Here is a 24,406-nt window from a genome sequence, read left to right on the forward strand (position 1 = left end):
TTATATAATCAATAAATGTGTCTTTAATTAATTAAATGTTTCCTTTATTAATTAAATATGGAATTCAATAAATACACGTGTCATTCATTAAGTTATCTACATATATAAATATATATGTCATTATTTCTGTATTTATTTATTTCATGTTCCTGTGTTGCAGCGTTTCATGAATTTATTTTATCTGTCAAACTCGCCCGTCAAAGTTAGTGGGCGGGGCTGATTCACTCAAATCTTGTCTAATCGACTGCTTCGGCCTGAAGAGGTTAGAAACATGGTGGCTAAGGTGATGGATTTTTTTTTTTTTTTTTTTGCTGAAATAGAGAAATCGAGGTTTGTTATTGTGCAAAACCAACATAAAAAATAAAAGCGATATTTCTACTATTTCGCTAAAGTACAGTTTTGACTTGTCGGCGTTTCCATTGAAGAGTGACTTGCTTCTGAGGCGCAGTTCTCGTGATGTCCCGCCTCGACTCTCGCGCGATCTCGCGGTTCTTGTAGGCGATCACGGAATAAATAGTATGCGTATAGATTTGAGTGAATCAGCCCCGCCCGCTAACTTTGACGGGCGAGTTTGACAGATAAAATAAATTCATGAAACGCTGCAACACAGGAACATGAAATAAATAATAATAGAAATAATGACATATATAATTATATATGTAGATAATTTAATGAATGACACATTTATTTAATTATTGGTTTATTTAACTCCATATTTAATTAATAAATGACACATTTATTGATTTCATGACACATTTAATTATTTAATGATGTATTCATTTATTTAATTTGGGCACTTTTGGTCCTGCATATTCCAAATCCTCGTGTGATCATGTCTGAAATCGTGTCAACGCAGCCGAATCGAGAGGGTTCAAACCGCGGGAGAGTGGGAATGCGAAAGAATAACTTATAAATAGAGAGAGAGGAAGGTCGGAAAGGAAAGACTCAGACTTCCTGTGCGCAACCTGACGACGGGATGCGCCGCGGTGACACACTCAAAAAAAAAAAACACAACAAACCGCAAAAAGACGGAAGTTCCAAAGTTTCCACTTTTGGCTTCGCCGGGTTGTGGCGCTGCTCGTGTCCCGTGTTTTCAGCTCTGTTGTTTACTCTCAGCCAACTACTGCAAGCTGCCGTTTCCATCTCCTGTGCTTTGTGTGTTTGTGTTTCATCAGATATGCATATTCATTTCTCTTTACGTTAATGCACCGAATGTCAAGTAGGAGTTGTTGAAGAATCAACATTAACAGCTATGCATATTTCCATTAGCCTATATATGACATTTACGCAATAAATTAGCATTGAGCTAGCTGACTTTTATCTCATGGTTTGGATTAAACCCTTCAGCTCACTTCAGTATTTCATGACAGCAAGAGTGAGAGCAGGCGCTAAAAAATATTTTAAATTGTGCCTTTTAAAGGAGTTTCAGTAATACATATCAATTTGTTCAAAGTGTGTACTGTGTACTCCGCACCAATAGGGGGCAGTAAGTGCACTACTACACAACATTGCGGCGTGACAGCATGCTACCGGCTCATGGCGTAAAATTGTCTCAAATGCTGTGCAGGGAACTCGTTCACAATTGTCGAGAGGCTGTTTACGGCGCTGCTGTTTTAGTTAGCAACAGAGTTCACTTTAGGTTGACACAGAGCAACACACACGTACACGCAGGGAGGAGGACAGACAGACAGCAAGGAATGTCGCATGACAAAAAAATGTTGATTGCCACAGTTGTGTGGAGTTGTGTTTTTCCGTGTGTGTGTTCATGTCTTCCTGCTATTGTGGCTTGTTAAGTGTGCGTTTGTGGCGTGTGTGCGTGGGTGTGTGTTTGTGGTGTGTGTGTGTGTGTTGCAGAATAATGTAAAGATTGCAGTGCCGTTTCCTGTTTGTGGCCTCATGTGTCCCGTTACTTATTAATGCGTGTTATTTCCACTCAAGCGAAACTAGAACAATTATGTAGCTATGTGCACGATATAAATATATAAAATGCACAAAATATCCTCAGGCTGGGCAGCTCAATATTTTTTTATTACAAGATGGATTGACTCATTGAGCAAGCCTTTCAATTATTTAAAGTTGTGTATGGATTGGTCAGAATGTGTTCCTTGTGGAATACACAAACATGTAGTACAGATTTTTTATTTTTTATTAAATAACTAGTTAATGGAATTGCTTCATTACCTATTTTTGTATCATTTATGTATTAATTAAATGTCATTTAGCATTAATCTAGCAATGTTTCCTGAAATTGGTGAATTCTAATGTATTTATTTTTGTATTTTTATCTCATTTAAATAGTCAAGTTATTTTAAGTGAATTTATTTATATATATTATTTATATATTTATAGCCCTTAGTCACAAAAGAGTCTCAAAGGGCTTTCTGCAAAATAAATTAAATAAATTGTCTTTTGAACTATTGTAAATAATCAAATGAAATATTAGTCAAATAAGCAATTTATGGAACAGTTGTATTTTTTTCTATTACATAATTAGTTATTTATGATCAAATTAATTATAACCAGTAAAGTAAAATATAAAGCTGCATTACTTTATGCATATTTCATATACACCATAAAATTGTTTGCGTCAATTTTTCAAATGTTTTCACAAACTGGTGAATTAAAATGTTCTCATTCATTTTGTAATGGTTTAATTCATTTATTTTATAAAATATAAAAAAAAAGAAAAAAGATTTCGCTTAACATTTTTGCTTATTTTGTTAAATATTTGGTTAAAATGTTTCAAATCAATTACAATCAAATGTGGCCCCTGCTGACCTTTTTGCTGCCATTGTTAAGTTTTCCCTTCAAACTGGCAGTCTGGTTCTCTCAGCACAGCTCAGGTGTCGCACGTCCGTCGGGTAGCTCGGATGTCCGCCGGCTCTCCGGTGTCGGTCGCCCGGCGGTCGCCGAGTGACAGACGCATCCGTCGGCTAAACGAGTTGCGTCGCGCCGACGAGAGCGATGCTAAACGTTGCAGGGACGACGACGACGCCGCGTCGCAGGAGAGGGCGGGTGAACGCGGTCTTTCGACGGCTACTCGGCCGCAGGTGAGCGATCTTACCTGCTTAACCTTCATGTAACCTTTCACACTCTGCTCAATCTATTTCTTCTTTCTGTAGCTAACAGTCAGAGACCGAAACATAAAAGAGGCACCGATGAACATAAATAAAATGAGATTAAAGGGGAAATCAAGTACAAAATGTTCCATGTGCTCCCACTTAGCAAAAGTAGCAAAATCCAGCCAAATTAGAATCAATCTAATCTAAGATATCTAATATAATATATATAATTTATTTACCAATCTAATCACAGCTAGCACTGTGATGTCATCTTCAGTCGACAGCAAGTAGCAAAATGGCCGCCCCCTGAGATGGATAAAAGCGGGTGGATTTTATGCTTTGTTCATTTATGCAACCGTTATATACAGAACCGTCAGTTACTCATGGTTTTTTTTTCCCAGATGAAAAACAGAGGCGCAAAATAGCTCCAGCATGCGAGGTTCAGATCTCGAGCTCTCCCGACGCTTGTGTGGGTTTTCTCAAGCGCAGCACGGTGCCAGGTGGGGACGGCGCTCCGGTCCAATCTGTGCAAAATGGATTTGCCTGCGCTTTCGAGATAAGGTCTGCCGCTGAGCCCACATTCCTCATCCTCCTCATCTTCCTCCTCGTCCTCATCCTCGTCCTGCGTAGTCGCGCCCAAACGGACTCTCGCGGCTGGCAAGTCAGAGGATGCTGAGTCGGGTTCCTCCCACTTGCAGCTGCTTTGTCATCTGTCGCGAACGCGCCGCCGAAAAAGTTCAAATGGCGTCCGCGAGCGCCGTGTTTTCTTTCAAGCCAATCACTTGAACACGAGTGAAGTGTTCTGTAACCTTCGAATGCACTGAATTCTCCATAACAGTTCTAGTACGCTCTTTTCCCACACGAGTAAGACAATTCAGCGCACTGGAACAAACGGCGCACCGGTAAAACGACGACATTTGTGGCGCTCGTGCACTGAATTGTTTTACGCGAGACGATCGTCAATGGATAATGACAACACCTAACATGTCATTTGAATATTTGTAAGGCACGCGGCGTCGTCTGCATATTTACCGGATGAGCCCACGACCGTCCCGCTGCACCGTCGCCACGGCAACGCCAACGGCCCACCTCTGCGGGGAGGAGGAGGAGCGCATACAGGAGGAAGAATCATTTGTGTTCTTTCACTATGGATAAGCATTGTGTATTTTTAGATACGGTGAACTGCCCCTTATTTTTTCGAAAACCGAGCCCTGCGGCGTAAAAGTGGAGTAAAAAAAAAAATCCCCCGCCCTCCCCCTTAATGTTTGTAATTACCTATAGATGCCAGAATATGGCAGCAAAGCACTGCTTATGTCTAAATGAAACCCCTTGCAACTTTTGTCGCAATCAAGCTCCTCAACTCACGTCAACATTGTTCCTGGACACCAAGATGGCACCAAAGTAATACTTTGATTGCTTTGCAAAGCGGATAGGTTCTAAAAATAATCATCATTTGTGAATGTGCGAATGTTGATCCATTATGTGGAGGGTTTGTCGTATTTTGATTTCCTAGCAAGCATTTTTATGAGTTGCTGAAATATACAGGCAAATCTGAATTTGGAGTTGCTTGGCTCCAGTGTAGTTGTGCCACAACATTCCAGGCCAATATTGAGCTCATTAACTCATCCTCCCAAAGACGTATTTATACGTTTTAATGTTTGACTTTGATGCAGCCTCTGAACTGAAGAGAATGGTTGAAGCGATGGTAGTTATTACAAAAACGGCCAGCAGGTGGCAGCAGAGTATAAAAGATCAACCAGGGCCATGTTGCAAAAAGCTCTTTCCCCACTGTTTCTAAACAGATTTGTGAATAATAATGAAACTTAGCTAAATTCTAATGCCAATTGCTGCAAAATGGAAACGGATAGAAATATATTTTTTTCTGATGGAAAAAAAGAGACTCTAATCTTTCTTTTGGTAGCTTCCATATTTTAATAGCAATAGAACACAATATTCTGTGGGCCTTGCCAAATCAGCCAAAATCCAGTAAAACGGCCGGGAGCGAAGGGGGTTGCTTCAGTGAATGGGAGTGAATGAGTTAAGAGCTCTGGTTGGATGTGTTGCAGCTCCACGTGTGTTTAAGAAGCAGTTGTTTGAAGGTTTGTAATTACTCTTAACATTTAATGCTAATTTAGGTTAGCTTGTCTACGGTGTTTCGCCTTAGTTAGAAAGCGAGCAGAAGCTTGGTTTGGTTGAACGTTTGGCTGTTCTATTCAATGTTGAATATTCTTTAGTTTTATGTCTATTCTCCTCCAGTATTTTGGGATATATTTGGGGAACTGTGCAAGCGAGAGTCTTCCTTTCATTTCCTCAAAATAAAAGTTAAAGCAGTATTTTTTCTTTTTTTAGATTGATGACAGGCGATAAAGAATGCTCTAAAAAAGTGTCTTTGAAGATGTTTAAATGTCTTTAAAGCATGTGGGAACATTTATATTTAAAACAAGTTTTATTTTAGTCTCTTTGTTAAACAGAGTTTCACTGTACTGGACCTGCACATCAAAAATGTGTTAGTGCCACTCTTGGCACTTTTTTGCCCGGCCATTAATAATTTTAGGAGCCAGACTTAATGCCCGACATGTCGTCTGCTTTTAGTAGATTAGGACTCACTCAGAATTTGATGCTGCCTTGCCACTTTATGTGTTCACTTGCGTGTGTGTGTGCGTGTTTGTGTGTGGCGAGCAGGTGAAGCGTTGTCATTTCTAGGTCACATCTCGTTAAGCCCCGACTTTCACTCTCTCCTTTTGGCCGTCAACACACTTGTGCTACACACTGCCATGAGCAGCAGGTGAGATTAAAACAGCGAGTCAGCCAATAGGTCACGTTGTGAACTTGTTATTTGCCTCTCATATGAAGTCTCATATGAAGTCAGAATGTGTGTGTGTGTGTGTGTGGGGGGGGGGGGGGGGGGGGGGGGCTTCTGTCCAGTCAGCATACGTCCTCTCACTTCTGCCGTTGTCACCCACGCAATACTATTTTTATCCCAGGAGTCTTGTGTGTGTGTGCGTGTCATCTCATCAGGTTACAGGGTGTGTAAACAGACTCCTCTTTGTTTGAGGCAGTCGGCCTGGACGCTCACTGAAACTTGGCACATACCTGTATCGTTTGTTCACAAAAAGAATGAAGTCATTTATTATTTTAGTGCTTGTTTTTTTTAATATTTTTTTTAACTGACACAAATATAAACAAATACATATTTTTCACTTTTGAATTTTAGGTTAGGAAAACCGAAACCGGGCCAGAGGACTGAGTTAGCTTGTTAGCTGCTACAATCAGTCCAGTCACTGCAGACCACAAGTACAAAATATGGACAATTATTTGTTCTTTAAAGCAGTGGTCCCCAACCACCGGGCCGCGGACACCTTTGGACCGGGCCGCGTCGGGCCGCACAGTTGAAAGAATAAAAAAACGTACTGTACTTCCGGTTAATTGATTAGCCGAGGCTAAATAAAAACATTAAAAATAAATAAATAAATAAAAATATTTTATTTTGAAAAGTGACCAGATTCTCTCTGTTTACGACGGACTCTTGACACATGTCAAGATGCTAATGATCTCAGTCGCGTTTTGTTACCCTTGTTATGGTAGTGGACTTGCGTTTGTTGTCGTAGCCTTTTATTAATCAGCCGACGAACAGCCAAGCAAACCACCCAACTACATGTGGACATGTATGAAGCGGTCCGTGGTGAAAAAAAGGTTGGGGTCCACTGCTTTAAAGGAACAAAGCGTAAGAATACTTAAACACCTTTTTTTCCCCCCCATTCTTCTTTGAACCATCGTGTGATGATACTTGTGGGACCGTGTCTATCCCTTGGTTGACTGATTGTGGCGGCTAACAAGCTAATGTAGCTTTAATACTACTTGTTACCAAACAAACCTGACCAATTCAATATTGAAATTAAACTCAGCCCTGTGGCAAAATTACATTTTGAGAAAGCTAAAAAACAACAAGTAACTAAATAATGAATAACTTGTTCATTTTTTTTTCACACAAATGATTCACATACAAAAGCGCTGAAGTTGTTACGGTATGATGTTGATTTGAGTCGAAAGACTTCAACTCCCATAATCCCGCGCTTCCACCTCAGATAAAATTCAACACATTGAGGACCCTAATTGGCCTCAATTAGCACGACGAATCAGACTCACACAAATGAGCGAAAGAAGAAGAGCTGAGGAATTAAATTACGGATGGCTGAGTCATCCTGGTGACAGAAAGTGCTGGCGGGCTGGCAAGCTCTGCCGCAAGCTGTTCCCGCTCCTTCCTCCTCCAGCGGAAGCCGGCCCAATGTGTGCGGGCACGCCATGAATAATGAATTCCGCAAAGGAGTTCTCGCTGTGATTTCAACATGTTTGACACCGACCCAGTGGATGACTGTGCTTTTTTTTGATTCCCAATCAACCTGTGGGTCGGCCGTTTGTTAATTGGACCTTGACTCGGGGCCACCACTTAATACCGCCTATCATTTTGTAATTATAGAAACAAATCTGATTGGACAAAAATATCCACCATCCACAATACTGAAAGCAGTCGAGCCATAAGAAACTTAAAAAAAAAATAACACAATAAGACTGTTGGGAATAAATACATAGAATTTCATGAGCCATTTCAAATGTTGCTTGTTTGTGTCCTCCCACAGGAAAGCCATCTCCCGCTCAGGCCTGCAGCACCTGGGCCCGCCGCAGGCCGCCCTGCCCCCCTCCAACGGGCCCAGCAAGGAGCCTCGCACCTGCATGGACTGGACGGTCAGTCAAAGACAAATATCATAATTAGGGGTGTCAGGCGATTACAATTTGTAATCGTGATTAATAGCATGACTTCAATCATTAACTCACAATTAATCGTACATTTTATTCTAAATGTACAGTAAAATATTTGTTTCTAAGTTTCATACTCTTGTTAACATAAAAGTGGAAGAAAATGTTAAACTAACAGAAATATGGCTGCATCTTTTAGTCATTGATACAATAATTTCATAATCATTCATAAAATTGAGTTAAAATTAAAAAGACGTACTGTACTGTAAAAAAAACGAGTGATATTGATTTGTGTTGGCCATTTTTTGCCACTAGATGGCATAATTGCATTTGTAAGACGTTGGTGACGTAACATGAAGTAAATTGTGAAATTCTGCACATTTTTAAAATTGTAAAATACAACTTGACCCCAATCTCCACAAATACTGTATATGCATTATTATAAAATGTATTACTGCAAAAAAAAAAAAATTACGTGGACGTGTCTGCTGCGTTGTGACTGGAATTCCCCCAGTTCAGGCTTTCCAAGTAAGGGGCAGTCATAAGTCACACGTAAAAAAATTAGTGGCGTTAAAGGAACTTGAAATTAACTCAAAATGAACGCACTAATTTTGACACCCCAAATCATAATAGAAGAAAGAAGCTGGCTTTACTGTAATTAGTGTACGTACTGTGTATTGTATTAAGGGGCGTCGCCTTGTGAGTAACGTGTGAGCATTTTGGGTGTGAGTTTTGCCTGAAGATCTCATGCAGGGGCTGCTGTCTACCACTGCTCACATCCAGACACTCACACACATATTTTTTCGGTTTGTCCCCACGTCATCTGTTATTTTTACACGTATAGCCAATTTGAAGTGTTTAAAATAGCAGTATCGGAATCGTTTGCAAGCAGACAACTTTCAGTCTCAATCGTGTTGAAATGTCCTTTTGAAATGCTTGATTTTTTTAACCATATTCCTGACACGTCTCCCGTTAAAGCTAAAGAGACATTTTAAAGCCCTCCGCTGCCTGGCGGTTTGTTATTAACAGCACTTGAGCCACAAAACACCACTCAACGCCGCTCCAGCACTCTGATGTTCATTTTCCATTTTTAAGAGATGCAATCCAAGAGAATATTGTGCGGCTGCATCACAATGTTTTCAAAAGATACCCTTTTTTGTCTCTGTGTGTGTGTGTGTGTGTGTGTGTGTGTGTAACAATCCGATTAAGTGACAGCGACGGGTGCTGACTTCTTTACAGTGGCATTAACAGAAAGGCGTGCACGTGGCTATTTTTAGTCGACTGCAGCATACAGTCAGATCACAAATGGATCTTCAAAGGAAGAAAAATTTAACATTCGTGGAGGCGTTAGCCCAAAAAAAAAAAAAAGACAACAAAGAATCCACAAGCCACTTTTTCCATCATTATTTTGGAGTCAAACCATTTCTGGGCACCCCTTTTGATTGATTAACCACTAAAGATTCTGATTGGAAGCAAAACATAAGTATTACTTCTATGCAGAGGATAAAGAAAATATGCATACTGTCTACATGCTGCTGTGTTGTCAAATTTGTGCTTTCAAATCAAAGCCCAAAAAAATCTGCCTGGCGACACCACTCATCACCACTACAACTGTGCCGCGTGATTTTCTTTGGAAGGTGCAAATCAGCATTCATCTGACACTCCTGTGGCTCTGACTGCAGGGACACTTCCTTCACGTCACTGCTGGCCTTTAGCGCGCTGTACGATGCACACACACACAGTCGTATGCAATCAATGATCTCAATAATCGCTCATTAATAAAACATCAGCGCTTGATTTCAGTGGGTCGTGTATGTCCAAACAAGTGTGTGCTTGACACGTTGGTGGCGCACTCTCACGGGCGACGCTGGCAGTTTAAGTGAGTAAGTGATATCATCTAGTTAAGGCGAGGCTAACTTTGGAATTCCAGGGCCTTGTTTTGAGTTGTCAAATTGACAGATAGGATATGAAGATGAGGTTTAACCCATGAAGGCTGGGAGCGCGTGACCGCGCTTCTACCTTTAAACCCGGGAGAGCCGATTTGTCATTTTGTTTTGACCGATTCTTGGTCTTGTAGCCCATTAAATAAATCGGAATATAAATAGAGAGGGTGACGTGGGCCTGTTAGGCCTTAATGGGTTTTTATATTACAAATGCAGTTTTATAACAGGAGGGTTAACCAATTGCAGAAAAAAAATAAGGTGACAAATGAGAATATTGCAACTGCATTCTTAATGTTGTAAATTCTCGGTGGGCTGGATTAAAGGAGGAAACGGGGCCATGTAACCTCCCGATCTCACCCGGCAGGAGAACGCGGTGAACGGGGACCACCTGTGGATGGAGACCAGCTGCTCGGGCGAGCTTTGCTACCTGGGGGAGGACACCTGCCTCGTCAAGGCCGCGGTGAGTCGTCCCCCCCAACCACGTCTGCTTTTCGGCACTGGAGGAACGACTGAGAGGAGTCATCGCGTGTCACGAACACGCACACGCGCAGTGGAGAGCTTATAGAAAGAAGTGCAGCAGAAGCCGAGTGGTCGTGCCGCGTCGGCCCTCAATGAGATGAATAATCCATCAGGGCTAGAAAAGGACGCGACGACCTCGAGTTGACGAGCCGCCTTTCAAATAAATATTGCTTCTTATGCTCAGTGAGTGGAATGTGGTCATGTGAAGGCTGTCTGTCATTTGTCGCTGGACTTTTCACTATCGTCATGATTTCTTGGCCAATTTTTTATTGGGGTGCTCTCTAATACTGAAAAACAGATTTTGCTTTGTTTACCTTTGGAACACAATTTGGAAAGCAAGTCTATCCTGAGCAGACTCAAGTCGAGATGCAATTCCTGAAAACACAGGAAATCTGCCATTTTAATGTGACGCGACCATTTTAGGGTTCATGTCTAGGGATCTATTGGATTTTTTAAAAAAATTTATTCAGCTAGGATATCCTTGGCCAACTGGAATTGTGTTAGAAAAATGTAGCTCATGCAACCAGTATCACTTAACATGGAATTTGGTAGGCATTGTCTATCATGAGTAGACCTGCAAAAAAAGTCTCAAGGAGCGATATCTGAAAACTGCCATTTTGTTTTGAAGCGGCCATTTTAACCCTGGAGAACCCACGGGGTCAAATTTGGCCCCTATAAATTCTGCTCCTCAAATAACAAAAACCTTTTTTTTTTTTTTTTTTTACAAATTTAACTTCAAAAGTCCAGAGTGCCACTTCTGACCCCTGCATGGGGCCATCTAGTGGATGAATATTGCACTTACATGAGCCAGAGTGGTGGTGACAAAATGGCTAAAATGCAACAAATAAAACAAAAAAATTATATTGTTCAATGTAGCTGTGTATTTGATTGATTATTTTCTTAAATTCTAAATAGTTTACTGACAGTTTTTGTTATTGTGATTTTTCGAAATGATACCGCTAAATCCCAAAGGGTCAAATTTCGCCCTAATCCTAAATTAGGGAATAAAGGGTTAAAATTGAAAATACATATATTTTGGTGTTCAGTGAATTTATAGCAGTCATTTAATGTATAATTCATCATTTTCCAAAGAAGAAAAGGGTTCTTGGGTTCTCCAGGGTTAAAGTCATTTTGCTCTTTTCTAGGTGCTCATTTAGAGATGAACTCATCTTTGATTTTTAAATCGGTTCCGACAGTTGCCCTGTCTCATAGGAGATGTGCGAGATCCATTTAGAAAACACTCACTCCAGCTACCAAATAAGTTGCTCACTCACTGACACCGTCTAGACTTAAGTCCATTATCAGTAGACTCTGTTTTCTTCTCTTCTTCATTCAAGGCAAACAAAAGCCCAGCCCGCTGAACGCCTTTGAAAAACCTTTTATCCGAGGATTCATTTTTAAGCATTATTGTGATGTGATGACAACTTTTTTTTTTGTACGTCTCGTCTTTTATCTGCCGCTTGCACCCGTGTTCGTGCAGTGCGCATCTCACTCCAACCTGTGTGTGTGTGTGTGCGTGTTTCTCCTTTGAAGAAGTCCGCGCCCAGGAGGAAGTGCGCCGCCTGCAAAATCGTCGTTCACACCAGCTGCATGGAGCAGCTCGAAAAGGTACCACGCACACGCCGGGTGCCAAAAAAAAAAAAAACTCCTAAAACTAAAACTGTATTTTATATCTAGATCAACTTCAGGTGCAAGCCAACTTTCAGAGAGGGGGGGTCGCGCTGCCTGAGAGATGTAAGTCGCTCGGCGTGCGAGTGCAACGGAAGAAAACGCGTAACGCCGAGTGTCTTGTCTCTGACAGCAGAACGTGCTGCGGCATCACTGGGTGCACCGGCGGAGGCAGGAGGGGAAGTGCAAGCAGTGCGGGAAGGTTGGTGGCAAAATGGGAACGCCTCGTCGTCCAAACGTGTTTTCGATATCTATTTCTGTCTGTGTGTTCTTTCCCGCAGAGCTTTCAGCAGAAGTTTTTCCACAGTAAAGAAATCATCGCCATCAGCTGTTCGTGGTGTAAACAGGCTGTAAGTGTGTGGGTGAAATTTGAATTTGTTGTGCGGGCGTCACCTTATTTATGTGAAACCATCTTAGCTAAATTTGGTTTTGCGCTTAATACTGGACAAAAAAAAAAATTACATGATGGGATTAGTAATGTCATGTTAATGAATATGTATAGGCAGGCTTTTTTTTTTCTTCTTCAAACGACAGGAATTTAAAAAACAACATGGTGTATAGTAAGTCGGGATGTTCGATACCACTTCAGTCCAAACCGATACCCGTCCGAGCTCTCATTAGCCGATACTGGTATCAGCCACTGCCGCGAGAGCCGAAACCGATACCTGGTATTAGTACTTGCCCATCCCGAGTAGTAAGGATTTTTTGAACAACCATGTTTTGAGTAAGGCTTAAAAATTTTGATTCTTTATAGTCAGCCATTTACAAAAAAATCATGTTGGGTACTAAGACATTTAAAAACGACTTGCTGTATAGTAAGACTTTAAAAAAAACAGGATGCATAGACAAAAAAAAAATCGATTATAAGGCATTGAAAAAATGGCATGTATAACGAGCCGTTCTTAAAAATAACATGATATCTAGTAAGAAAAAAAGAAAGAAAAAAAGTGTAGTGTGGTTTTTTTTGTTATGATATGATGTAGAATTGGCCTAAAAAATATGACGTACAGTAAGGCTATAAAAAAATGACAAGATGTATACTGTATAATAAATAAAGGTGTTTTTATATGGTAAGGCAATTAAAAAATACAACATGATGTATAATTGGACTAAACATCAACATGCTGTAGGGTAAGGCTGATCTCCAACTGCACAAAAAAACTGCTATGGTGTTGGGTCAGGCTTTTAAAACAAGCTGAGTAACAAGTTGAAGCTAATAACTGGAGTCTTGTCTGTGTTGCGCGCACAGTTCCACAACAAGGTGACGTGCTTCATGCTGCACCAGATCGAGGAGCCGTGCTCCCTGGGGGCCCACGCGGGGGTCATCGTGCCTCCGTCGTGGATCATCAAAGTCAGGAAACCACAGGCACGCGCACGGATCACATCGCTCCGCCGCCTAGGCCCGCGCTAACCGCTAACGCTAAGTGCTAATCCGTGTGCAGAACTCGCTCAAGAACTCGGCCAGGAGGAAAAAGCGGACGTCTTTCAAGCGCAGGACCAGCAAGAAGGGGCTGGACGTATGTGACCCGTCCACTTCGATCCCTGAAATTTCAACGGAAAGTTTCATCTGCTCTCTCGTCTTTCCTCAGGAGTCCAAATGGCGACCGTTCATGCTGAAGCCGCTCCCCTCGCCGCTCATGAAGCCCATCCTGGTCTTCGTCAACCCCAAGAGCGGAGGCAACCAGGTTGGCGCAGTAAACGATATCATGTTTTAAAAGAAAAAAAAACAATATCATATTGATCTTAAGTTAAAGAGCACAAGTTGGAAATCGAAAAAAAACAGGACAAGAATCTGCAACTTTGCCAAATGTCCGCTAAAATAGCCGGGCATAGAGGTCAGAGGGTCAGAGTTCATCCCTGGCCATCCAACCCCATCTGCTTCCTGTCCGCAGGGCGCCAAGGTGCTCCAGATGTTCATGTGGATCTTGAACCCTCGGCAAGTCTTTGACCTGTCGCAGGGCGGCCTCCGAGAGGCGTGAGTGTCTCCAGCCGTCGTTTCTGACCGTTACAAATCGCGCGTGTGCGACTTCCTCCCCTCACCCGTGGACGTTATCTCCTGACAAAAATGGCTCATGTATCATTTCAGTGAGCAATTACAGCCACTCAACCTCTCGGCTTTTTCCACCTTTTCCCACTCTCAGGTTGGATTTGTATCGAAAAGTGCCAAACTTGAGGATCTTGGCCTGCGGTGGAGACGGCACGGTAAGGTTTGAAAAATGAGGTCAAACCAAAACAAAACTCCTCAACTCACTTCAACATTGCTCCTTGGCACCAAGATGGTGGCAAAGCGCTCATTTTCTATCCCACTATCTGTTTATTAACCAATGAGAGAACACCCCACTAGGCCCGCCTCTTAAAGGCACAGACTTGTTATGCTTGCAATTGGCTTCTTTAAATACCTGCAACTTCTACCATGTGTGTGTGTGTTTGTGCGTAGGTGGGCTGGATCCTGTCCACGCTGGATGAGCTGCAGATGAACCCCCAGCCTCCGGTGGCGGTCCTTCCTCTGGGAACAGGAAATGACCTCGCCAGGACGCTCAACTGGGGTGGGGTGAGTGTGTAACCTCGACTAACTTAAGGAAACAAACACACTTAAAAAAAAACAAAAAAAACTTTTATAGCCAGTTGGAGCCTAAATGCATTTTAGGTTAACATTTGGGTAAAAAATGATTCAAGTTTATTGTGTTGGTTGTCCCAATACTTTCGTCGGCCACATTCCAGGAAGTTTACGCGAGCCTTCTTCCTGTGCATCTTATTCACCACGCTTGACCTTTGTGTCATGTGGAGATTTGTTTTCTTTCTCTGCATGTTGCCAGTCCGCCGTTCCCGACCTCTGACAGGCCATTTGCCACTTTTATTCGATATCCAACTAGTGCGCTAAATTGTCCAACAAATACAGTGAAGCAATAGAACAAATACATGTTACTAGTACGTCAAAACTGTGCACAACTTGACATTTGCATGCAACTAGTACTGCTCGTGAAGCACTAGATGGAACGCCATTCGGGATGCTGATGGAAGAGCAGGAAACGAGGGTGCCAATAACGGGCAGGTCGCGCATCCTGCCACGCCTTCACCTTGGCTTCGCGTCCGTTACGCAGGGCTACACGGACGAACCCGTGTCCAAGGTTCTCGGCCACGTGGAGGACGGCTCGGTGGTGCAGCTGGACAGGTGGAACCTGCAGGTGGAGAAGAGCGGCGCCGAGCAGCAGCCCGAAGACGGCACGCAGAAGGTAAACGAGACGCAACGGCAACAAGTCACATTTGTGGAGAAATGCTGAGCTGAAATTTCAAAATTGAATTGGCGAAATATAGAATGTTTGGATAGAGGTTGAAATGGTTTGAAAAGTTCAAGGAATGTGGAAGGGGGAGGACAATTTGGCGAAATATGTCTTCATTTTTGAATTTGTGAAAATGTAGGGTTTAAAGGCGGTAAATGTGTCACTAGGGAAGGAGTGGCGATACAAGACTTATTTTAAGGTACCGGGTACTCATGGCAGCTACCGATACTGGTCATCAATACTTAAGGAAAAAAAAATTCGAAATAGATATCCTGAGTGAGCTGATCAGTTTGGAATTAGAATGATTTGAATCAGTTGAGTAAAAGAGGAAGGAGGAGGTGAATATCTATCTCTTCATTTGGGTATTTTATTGTGAAAATGTGAGAAGATATTTTGACCGAGTTGGCCAAATTTGAGTTGGAATGATTTGAACGGATGTCAAATATATTTTCTATTGGAGAAAATACCATGCAAATTTTGGAAATCTGCTGGTATGGTATTTGTGGAATTTGGCTTTAGGCCCTGATGCTAGCTAGCTAACTAGCTTCTTCCTAGCAGATAAAGCTAGCTAGCTCCTGAAAGTAAAAACCCCGCCACAGTTCTGCTTTAGCACCTGATGCTAGCTAGCATCCTGATCCCTAGCAGGTAAACCGTGGGAGCTAGCTAGGGAGCTAGCTAGCTAGCATCTGGGGCTAAAGCCAAACTGTGGCAGGGTTTTTACTTTCTGGACCTGGATTTGCTACCTCTGGAAATGAATCATGTAAAATGTAGAATTATGGGAAATGTAGGAATTAGTGCAATAGACCCCAAGAGTGATGCAAATATTTTGAAGTTTGTTTTGAAAATTTTGATGGAGAGTACGTGTAAAATGTACCTAATGAAGTGTCCAGCGGTGCTTGTAACGTGTTTTTGTGGCGCCCTCAGCTGCCCCTTAACGTGTTCAACAACTACTTCAGCCTGGGCTTCGACGCTCACGTCACGCTGGAGTTCCACGAGTCCAGAGGTAAGTGGAGGGATCCATTACTCCTTGCCCACATTCCTCCTCCTCGTCGCTCTCGTTCTATTTTTAACCTTCTTTCTGCTTTTTTTCTCTCCCTGCATGATGATCTCATGTCCGTTATTTGGTCTTTTTTGTCTTTCAGAGGCCAACCCTGAAAAGTTTAACAGTCGCTTCCGCAACAAGATGTTCTATGCAGGAGTGAGTCTCACTTTGCTGTTTCAACGTTTATTCAACATTCTACTTGTGTGCTACAAGTAATCCTAATGAATTTATAAATCCTACTACTCGTTAACATCTAGCACTTCACTAGGAGTACTAATAGATCGCAGATACGATGAGTGGCCTGTTGTGATGTTTTTCAAGATAAAGTTGTAAATTCGTTAACCTAATAAAATATTTTTTTACAAAACTTGAACGTTTTCGGAAAACAAGAAAACAAATTCAACAAAAAATAAATTCATTCCACGTTTTGGGATTATTATGACCTCAATGATTAAGAATCTACACAGAAAGAAAGGAAAAAAATTAACAAGCAAGTTGATATTTTTCATTATTTTATGCCAGTAAGTTAAAAATGACTATTGCTGCCTCATTCTTCCAGTATTGCACACAATTTTAATAGAGCCACTCACCATTGCCTCAATAAAACCGTTCTATTTGAAAATTTTAAATGTAACAAACTCTTTTCTCTCTTCACTGTGTGTGTGTGTGTGTTTTGTGCTTGTGCGGCTGCCAGGCCGCCTTCTCAGATTTCCTCCAGAGAAGCTCGAGGGACTTGTCCAAGCACGTCCGAGTTGTGGTGAGTGCGAACACGCTGTCGCCGAATCGCTTTCACGTTGGCCATGTCTGCGATGACATTGTGACACGTCTGTGGAGATTTGACAAATCAGATGGATTGAACGTTAGCATGAACATGAAGCTTACTTACTACTACATTGTTGGTTCTCAAACTTTTTACATTAAGTACCACCAGAAAGCACACTGCGCTTTAATATAGGAAAATGAAAAAAAACTAATAAATATTGTTTCAATTTTTTTAAAGCGAATTTACTGAAAATGCGCAAAGCGGACATGCGACTTGTGCCCGTTTCCATCTGTTGTTCTTTTGCGAATATTGAGAGGGGACTCCGCCGCTGTAGGTGGCGCTATACACCATAGAGATGCGATCCACCAGTCATTTAAAAGAAGAAGAAGAAGACCAGGAAGCGACTGCGCCGTGCGATGACGTCGTATGAGTTTGTAGTTCTTGATACACCGTAGCGTTTCCATTCAGTTTTATTTTTGCATTTTGCAAAATTCGAAAAGGAAATGGGTGGATGGAAACCCAACTAGTTATTTTTTCATTTACCACTAGAGGGAGCCATCATACCATTTAATCCCAGTTATGCTAGGTTAAATTCGAACACCAAATGTCGCGTGGCTCTCGCGCTTTTGTTTCGACGTTGTTTCAAGTGAAGGGGAGGGAGCTTCTCCTTCTTCAACAGAAAAAGAAAAAGAAAGAAAGAAAAAGTGCCCCCCCCCCCCCAAATAAATAAAAAATAAAATAAAAATGTATAATTGCTTCAATTCAATAGGCTGTAGGTCAACATACACTATATGGTAAGTAAGTAGATAAATATATTAAAAATTTAATAAAAAAATCTAAATCTAAATGTTGTCTTGGTGTTATCATTGTAATATGCCTATAGATGCCACAAGATGGCACATCCAACACATGAATACTAATACAGTACATACTACATATAATTACACTGTTACATGATTTCATTGAATCCACTTTTAGTTTTCTTATTTTAAAGGGGAAGTCGACCAAAAAAACTAGTCTAGACACGGCATTCTGATAGATACTATCTCAGGGGGCGGCCAAAAAATGACATCTCAGTTGCTCACAACTCGATAGCAAGTAACAAAATGGCCGACCCCTTAAATGGAGAAAAATGGATTGATTGTGATGCCTAATTAATATGCCACAAACGCAATATTAATCAGTGTTTAGACTAGTGGGGGTGCATACAATTTTTGTCTTCCTCCCCTTTTCACAATTTTTTTTTTTTAAGTGTTTTTTCAGAACTGGAATAGATCAGTAACATTTCAATTAATTTCAGTGATAAACAAGTAAATTGAGTTCAAGCTTGTTGACAAAATGAATTCAAGTAGTAAGTGAATGCAGCAAAGTCAATGTTTAGTGTGTGTGCGTGCGTGCGTGTGTGTGTGTGTGTGCGTGCGTCCTCTGCAGTGTGACGGCACCGACTTGACTCCGAAGATCCAGGAGCTCAAATTCCAGTGCATCGTCTTTCTTAACATTCCCAGGTATGTTTTTTTTTGGGGCCCGGCGGTCGTCCAGACTGAGTAGATGTGACAGGAATGCTCATTGCCATCTGCTTGCGGCTGTGCTGCAGGTACTGCGCGGGCACGATGCCCTGGGGGAACACCGGCGACCACCGCGACTTTGAGCCGCAACGCCATGACGACGGCTGTATCGAGGTCATCGGCTTCACAATGGCTTCGCTGGTATGATGCACTTGCTTTTTTTTGGGCCACAGGACCTCGGGACTTGCTTGAGAGTTATTTGACAATATGTTGTTGTAATATGTTCTGTTCTTATACCCGCAAAAAATACAGTAAATGTGACCATATTTGGATTACGTTTGACCGCTGTTTCTCCCTTTGTCCTCCAGGCGGCGCTGCAGGTGGGCGGCCACGGCGAGCGGCTGCACCAGTGCAGAGAGGTGGTCCTCACCACGTTCAAGACTGTGCCCGTTCAGGTTCGTTGGCCCTCAATATGAGAATTTTAATTCTTGGCTTCCGATGGAGTATTTTGTGCTTGGGGAGATTTTGTTGACGTTCGTCTCTCCGCTTCCGCAGGTGGATGGTGAGCCGTGCCGATTGGCGCCGTCCACGCTGCGCATCTCGCTGCGCAACCAAGCCAATATGGTTCAGAAGAGCAAGCGACGAACTTCGGTGCCCCTGCTTAACGAGTGAGTCACGTACACACTTGCACACACTTACACTAAGCTAGTGGCGTCCACTCCTGTCAATAATGTGTGAGCGTGCGTGCGTAGCAACTAACACTTCTCCACTCCTTCACTGCACTAATATTCTTCATGTGTGTGTGCTGCAAAAACTCCATGTCACCAAGATAAATATAAAGAATGGCAAAGCAACAGTAAATGACTGAAAGACGCCAGTAGATGACATCATTTTGGCCAACTCGGTTTCAGCAGGGTAACAACATGGCGTCCGTATGTCATGTGACCAGCAGTTGACCAATCACAGCGGAGAGTGCTGCTTCTGCTTCTCTCTATCAACGGCTCCGATTTTGGATTTGAGATCAGCACAGCGTTTGAGTTGAAGATAAAGAGAAAGTGGCAAATCTGGGTTTATCACGTCGTGGATGATGAAGAGAGAAAGTTTAATTATTTGCAGATTACAGTACATTCCAATTTTTTTGATAACTTTTCTTTCGTTTTATATTCAAGGGCAGTTTTTGCAGCGTGTGTGTTTGTGTGGCATGCTAAAGGCGGCGTGACTAACAAGAGTGCGCAACTATCTCTAACTGTGCTGCGGTAACTTTTGTCGGCGTGACGCTGCTCAGCCTCAACTGACCTCTTTTCTCCACCTCTCCATCCTCTTTGTCCTCCTCTCTCTGCTGCCTCCGCAACGTGCATCATCGTTTGAATCCTTCTTTCCTTCTCCTCCCTCGCCGTGCCTCCCCCGTCCTCTCTTTCTCTCTCTCTCTCTCTTTCTTTTGTGTGCGTGCGTGTGCGTGGCGGTAGTATTCAGAAGGTGTGTGCAGCTGATCTGCGCCGCCTCTCTGCTCCCCCCGACTCCTTCTCTGTGTAAGTACCTCACCCACTGTCAACGTATTGTCACTGTGTGTAAGTGTGAGTTGATGTGCGCGCATAGATGAATCATTAGGAGTAGGGCCGGACGATTACGGGGAAAATAATCATAACGATTATTTTGATTGAGATTGAAATCAAGATTAATAAAATGGTTCATTGATATTAAAACTTTATGTTTTTTTCAACTACTCAAAATTATGATCATTGCCTTACACTTTGAACACTTTATTCTTGAGTACTAATCTTTTTGTCAAGTATAACATAACCTTGTAAATATCATATTAAATTCAAGTCTCCTGCATTTTCATTCTTCATTTCAAAGTTAAGCATTACATTACCCTCTTTATCATATTTATTTTATTTTGTGTTATTTTCACAAGCCTGGGGACCCCAGAGATTGTATTTTGTGCTGTCATGTGGAAATGTGCGTTGGTATGACCAAAAAGAGTCCTTGGATATATTTGTATCCTTGAATTTGGAGGAAAAGAAAATTCTGTGAATCGTTAAACTTAAAAAATAATAATAATAATTTTTTAAAGTAAAATACAAATACTGTATACTAAAACTGTAATTGCAAAACAAATATTGGGTGTTCCTGCGTGTTTTGGCCTCTAAGGGGCGGTGTGGTGCCGTGCATCCATGGGTTACAATGAGAACAGAAGAAATTTGCGATTGAATTATTTTAAAATAACTCGTTTTTCACAAATTGGGAAGAATTTTTGCCTGTGAGTAGTGTTATCTAACTTGTGGACATGTTTCCCCAGCATTTGCGTGCGAATATTCGTTATTTGAAGGGCTATTAATCCCGAAGTTGATGCTAACTTTCCGTTCTTAAAGGGGATCCGACATGCGCTTTAGCATTAGCGCTAGGCTAGCGATGTTTTAAAAACGAAGCATGTTTTGTATTTAAATACACACTGTATGTAATTCTCCTTGTTGTGTTTAGATTTACAGTTAACTCCAACTGGAGTGTCATTAAACAATCTAAAGGACGCGTAGGGGCGGCAGAATCACACTGATTCGCTCCAGGATTGCTACAAGCTACATGGTGCATTCAGGGTACTTTCATAACGTGGGGAACTTGCAAACGCGCTACAGCGTTCTGTACATTAATCGTTTTTCTTCGATCATTACGTTATAATGATCGAGAGAAGCCAAAAACGAGTTCACAATAAAATTTCTGTTTATCGTCCTGCCCTACATAGAAGTACTTGGCTGAATGATTATGTACTGCCATCGAGTGACAAAGTTCAGCTATCAGAGATAGAATTTTTATCAGGAGTGCTTGTTGCATTTAAAATCGTTACATCCTTGCAAGCAGCATGTTTTCGTCTTTCCTTTTATGTCTGTGTGCTTCTGCTGCTTTCGTGTGCATTAACAGCAACTTGCTCACAGCATGTCACGCGCACACACACAAAAAAAAAAAAACGATTAACAAGAAGAACTCTTACGCAAACATTTTTGTTTGTGTACATGACATCATAGGTCTTGGTCGTCTCTTTCTGCACATGCATTCACACGCGTGTGCTTGTCTCGTAGCCCTCACGCCGTCCCCGAGCGACTTCGGCTGCGGGTCAACCGGATCAGCCTGCACGAGTACGACCGGCTGCAATATGACAAGGAGCGGCTACGGGACATCTGTAAGTATGTGTTTGTGTGCCAACAATTATATTTCTCCATCGTAGTTTTCGTTGTTTTTTTTAGCTGTCTCCATATTTGTTTATACTGCCCGTTTGTTTGAATTCATGTGTTGGTGTTGCAGCAGTCCCAGTGGGGATCGTGGTGGTGAGGGGCGACTGCGATTTGGAGACGTGCAGACTCTACATTGACAGACTGCAAGAGGTGAGATCTTCATCCTCATCGTCATCTTCATCTTGTTGCTTTTAACAATTTATATTCCTACTCTTCCACTCTTAACCTTCCCAAATCTCATTTGTGCTCGCCAGGACTTGCACCAGGCGCCCTCTCTTGGCCACAGAGTGCACTATCAGGTAAGCTTGACTGCATATTCGTCAAGCCAATTATTTCTGTTGTGTTGTCGCCTGTGGAGGTTGAAAAAAAAGGACAATTTTAACAAAGTAGGGAGTCGAAGTTTGTTTGTTGTTGTCAAATGTAAGTAAAAGTAAAATGTTCTCAAAAAAATAAATTCTCAAGTAAAGTATGGATACCTGAAAAATCCAAATAAGTATAAAACGAAAGCATTTGTCCTCAGTTGCTTCGCCCCCAAAAGTCTCCTTAAGTACAATAATAAAGTATTTGTACTCGATTACTTCGCACCAGTTGAAGAGTTTTTGTTGTGGGTTTTTTTTGTATGCAGGATGAGAGCCGGGGTATGCCCAGGACCACCTCAGCTGGCAGACTCTCTTCCAGCTGGAGCTTCTTGGATTGTAAGTAAACAAATGAATAAATGACTAGGGATGGGCGAGTATCGATACCAGGCATCGTTATCAGTGCCAATAACAGCCTTTTTTTTTTAAGGTATCGGGCCCTGTGACGGTGGCCGATATCAATATCAGCCGCCTTCTTGAGGCTGATTTACGATCAGGAACTAGAAATTAGAAATGAGAAGAATAGAAAATTGCCATTAATTGAAATTATTTTTAGGAAAAATACTATATTGGAATATATAGTTCTGTTTTTTAAATTATCGGTCATTTTTGGGGGGAATTTTATGTAGTAGTGGTATCGGTATTTGGTATCGGTATCAGTGACTACTCAAGAGTTGAGTATCGTTCTGGGAAAAAAAATGGTATTGAAAATCCCTAATAATAACATTTGCATTGCATGCTTTTACATTCCCGCAATTGATTTTGGCCACATGTTGTTTTCTGAATGTTCCACAGCCACTTCAGCTGATCGCTTCTATCGCATCGACAAGGCTCAGGTACACAGATCAACCAGTAATTGATGAACCCCCTCCAAAGTTTTATTGCTTTGGCCTGAAGGCGTGGTTAGTAAGATTTTATTATTATTATTATTTTTGTTTTACATCTGTAGGAGCACCTTCACTTTGTCACAGAAATTTGCCAGGACGAGGTGTTCATCCTGGACCACGAGGTCCCCGCGGGGGGCCAGGTGTCGTCAGCCGGGATGCCCGATCTTGTGATAGAGCCCAACGCTGGGTGCGTGTGACTTTTCTGCACTGCCTCATCAATAATTCATTGATAGCAAAACACATTTCGATTCTTGACTTAATGTGAAATTTTGTGTACGTTTCTAGTGCGCCTCTGACTCCTGAAGAACAAGGTACACACAAACAATACGCAAAATCATGCAATTCATTTAGCATATTTTATGCATGAGTGTGTGAGTGCTGAAGCGCTTCAACATTTCTCTACTGATTCAAACAATTCAAAATGTAAAAGATTTGCAAAAATCTGGGCAATTCCTTAACTCATTTGCTCCCAAAAATGTATAAAAATGTTCTATTTTAAATATTGCCATGGTCCCAAAAACGTATTTAAGTTTTTGGTGTTTGTTTATGCAAGAGCAGCTTCTGACATGAAGAGGTGGATTAAAGCAATTGTAGTTATTACAAAAAACGGCCAGCAGGTGGCAGCAGAGTATAAGAGCTCAACCAGAGCCATGTTGCAAAAAAACCTCTTTCCTCTTTCTCTTCCTTCTTTGTAAAATTGAAACAGATAGAAATATACTTTTTTTTCCTGATGAAAGAAAAGACTACAATCTTTCTTCTTGTTTCCATGTTTCTATAGCAATAGAACACAATATTCTGTGGGCCTTGCAAAATCAGTCAAAATCCAGTAAAACAGCCGGGAGCGAAGGGGGTTGCTTCTGTGAAAATGGCTGTGAGTGAATGAGCTAAATCCCCAATTTTTCCAGAATTCCACATTTTCCACCCCAACAAAAATTTCAAGTGAATGAGAAATTGAAGGGGAAAAAATCCACATCTTACACATCACTACAAAATGTGAAACTCAATCAGGACATCTTGGGAAGCATTCACATTCCTCAAATTTGCTAAGTAAAATTATATCAGACTCTTTCCGGATTTCGCCACTTCGACATCTTCGGAACCGTTCACATTCCAATAATTCACATATTCCCAAAATAAAGCAAGAATCCCAAATTTTCACAGTAAAATTTTCAAAATGTATTTTTTTTTTTTTTACACATTTACTTCTTTCTGCATTTCTATAACTATTAATTAAGACCATTCTAACAAGTAAAAGTAGTTAGCGTTTTAAAGGAGGTTTTCAAAGGGGAGAGTTAAGGCTTTAAGTCGGGTTTCCATTAAGGAGGGCTTGGCTTTCTAAGTGGGGTGCCAATTTTTAACGATGGTTGCAAGATTAAATTTTGAAACCGTTCCAAGTTA

At 41.6% G+C, this 24,406-nt stretch overlaps 1 protein-coding gene across 12 annotated transcripts in view; it reads left to right on the top strand.

Moving 5' to 3' along the window:
• The window catches only part of dgki (diacylglycerol kinase, iota), a 38,027-nt gene that overhangs the window by 9,572 nt on the left and 4,049 nt on the right, over window positions 1-24,406 (top strand). Inside the window, exons 2-29 of one of the 12 annotated variants that reach the window (XM_077545552.1) lie at window positions 7,700-7,805; window positions 10,125-10,220; window positions 11,813-11,887; window positions 11,957-12,013; window positions 12,081-12,149; window positions 12,229-12,297; window positions 13,197-13,313; window positions 13,390-13,464; window positions 13,537-13,632; window positions 13,840-13,922; window positions 14,089-14,149; window positions 14,385-14,498; window positions 15,049-15,180; window positions 16,153-16,231; window positions 16,371-16,426; window positions 16,965-17,027; window positions 18,465-18,538; window positions 18,628-18,739; window positions 18,907-18,993; window positions 19,094-19,206; window positions 20,005-20,067; window positions 21,613-21,713; window positions 21,836-21,915; window positions 22,020-22,064; window positions 22,391-22,460; window positions 22,917-22,957; window positions 23,071-23,195; window positions 23,294-23,319. In XM_077545552.1, coding sequence (XP_077401678.1) covers window positions 7,700-7,805; window positions 10,125-10,220; window positions 11,813-11,887; window positions 11,957-12,013; window positions 12,081-12,149; window positions 12,229-12,297; window positions 13,197-13,313; window positions 13,390-13,464; window positions 13,537-13,632; window positions 13,840-13,922; window positions 14,089-14,149; window positions 14,385-14,498; window positions 15,049-15,180; window positions 16,153-16,231; window positions 16,371-16,426; window positions 16,965-17,027; window positions 18,465-18,538; window positions 18,628-18,739; window positions 18,907-18,993; window positions 19,094-19,206; window positions 20,005-20,067; window positions 21,613-21,713; window positions 21,836-21,915; window positions 22,020-22,064; window positions 22,391-22,460; window positions 22,917-22,957; window positions 23,071-23,195; window positions 23,294-23,319 — 2,285 coding nt within the window. Of the gene's footprint in view, window positions 1-2,820; window positions 3,624-5,744; window positions 5,848-6,571; window positions 6,787-7,699; window positions 7,806-10,124; window positions 10,221-11,812; window positions 11,888-11,956; window positions 12,014-12,080; window positions 12,150-12,228; window positions 12,298-13,196; window positions 13,314-13,389; window positions 13,633-13,839; window positions 13,923-14,088; window positions 14,150-14,384; window positions 14,499-15,048; window positions 15,181-16,152; window positions 16,232-16,370; window positions 16,427-16,964; window positions 17,028-18,464; window positions 18,539-18,627; window positions 18,740-18,906; window positions 18,994-19,093; window positions 19,207-20,004; window positions 20,068-21,612; window positions 21,714-21,835; window positions 21,916-22,019; window positions 22,065-22,390; window positions 22,461-22,916; window positions 23,024-23,070; window positions 23,196-23,293; window positions 23,320-24,406 lie in introns of those variants that run through there. The other 11 variants (XM_077545554.1, XM_077545553.1, XM_077545560.1 and 8 more) reach the window with 11 other exon arrangements.

Source organism: Vanacampus margaritifer, chromosome 15 (assembly GCF_051991255.1).
Source record: "Vanacampus margaritifer isolate UIUO_Vmar chromosome 15, RoL_Vmar_1.0, whole genome shotgun sequence".
NCBI lineage: Eukaryota > Metazoa > Chordata > Actinopteri > Syngnathiformes > Syngnathidae > Vanacampus > Vanacampus margaritifer.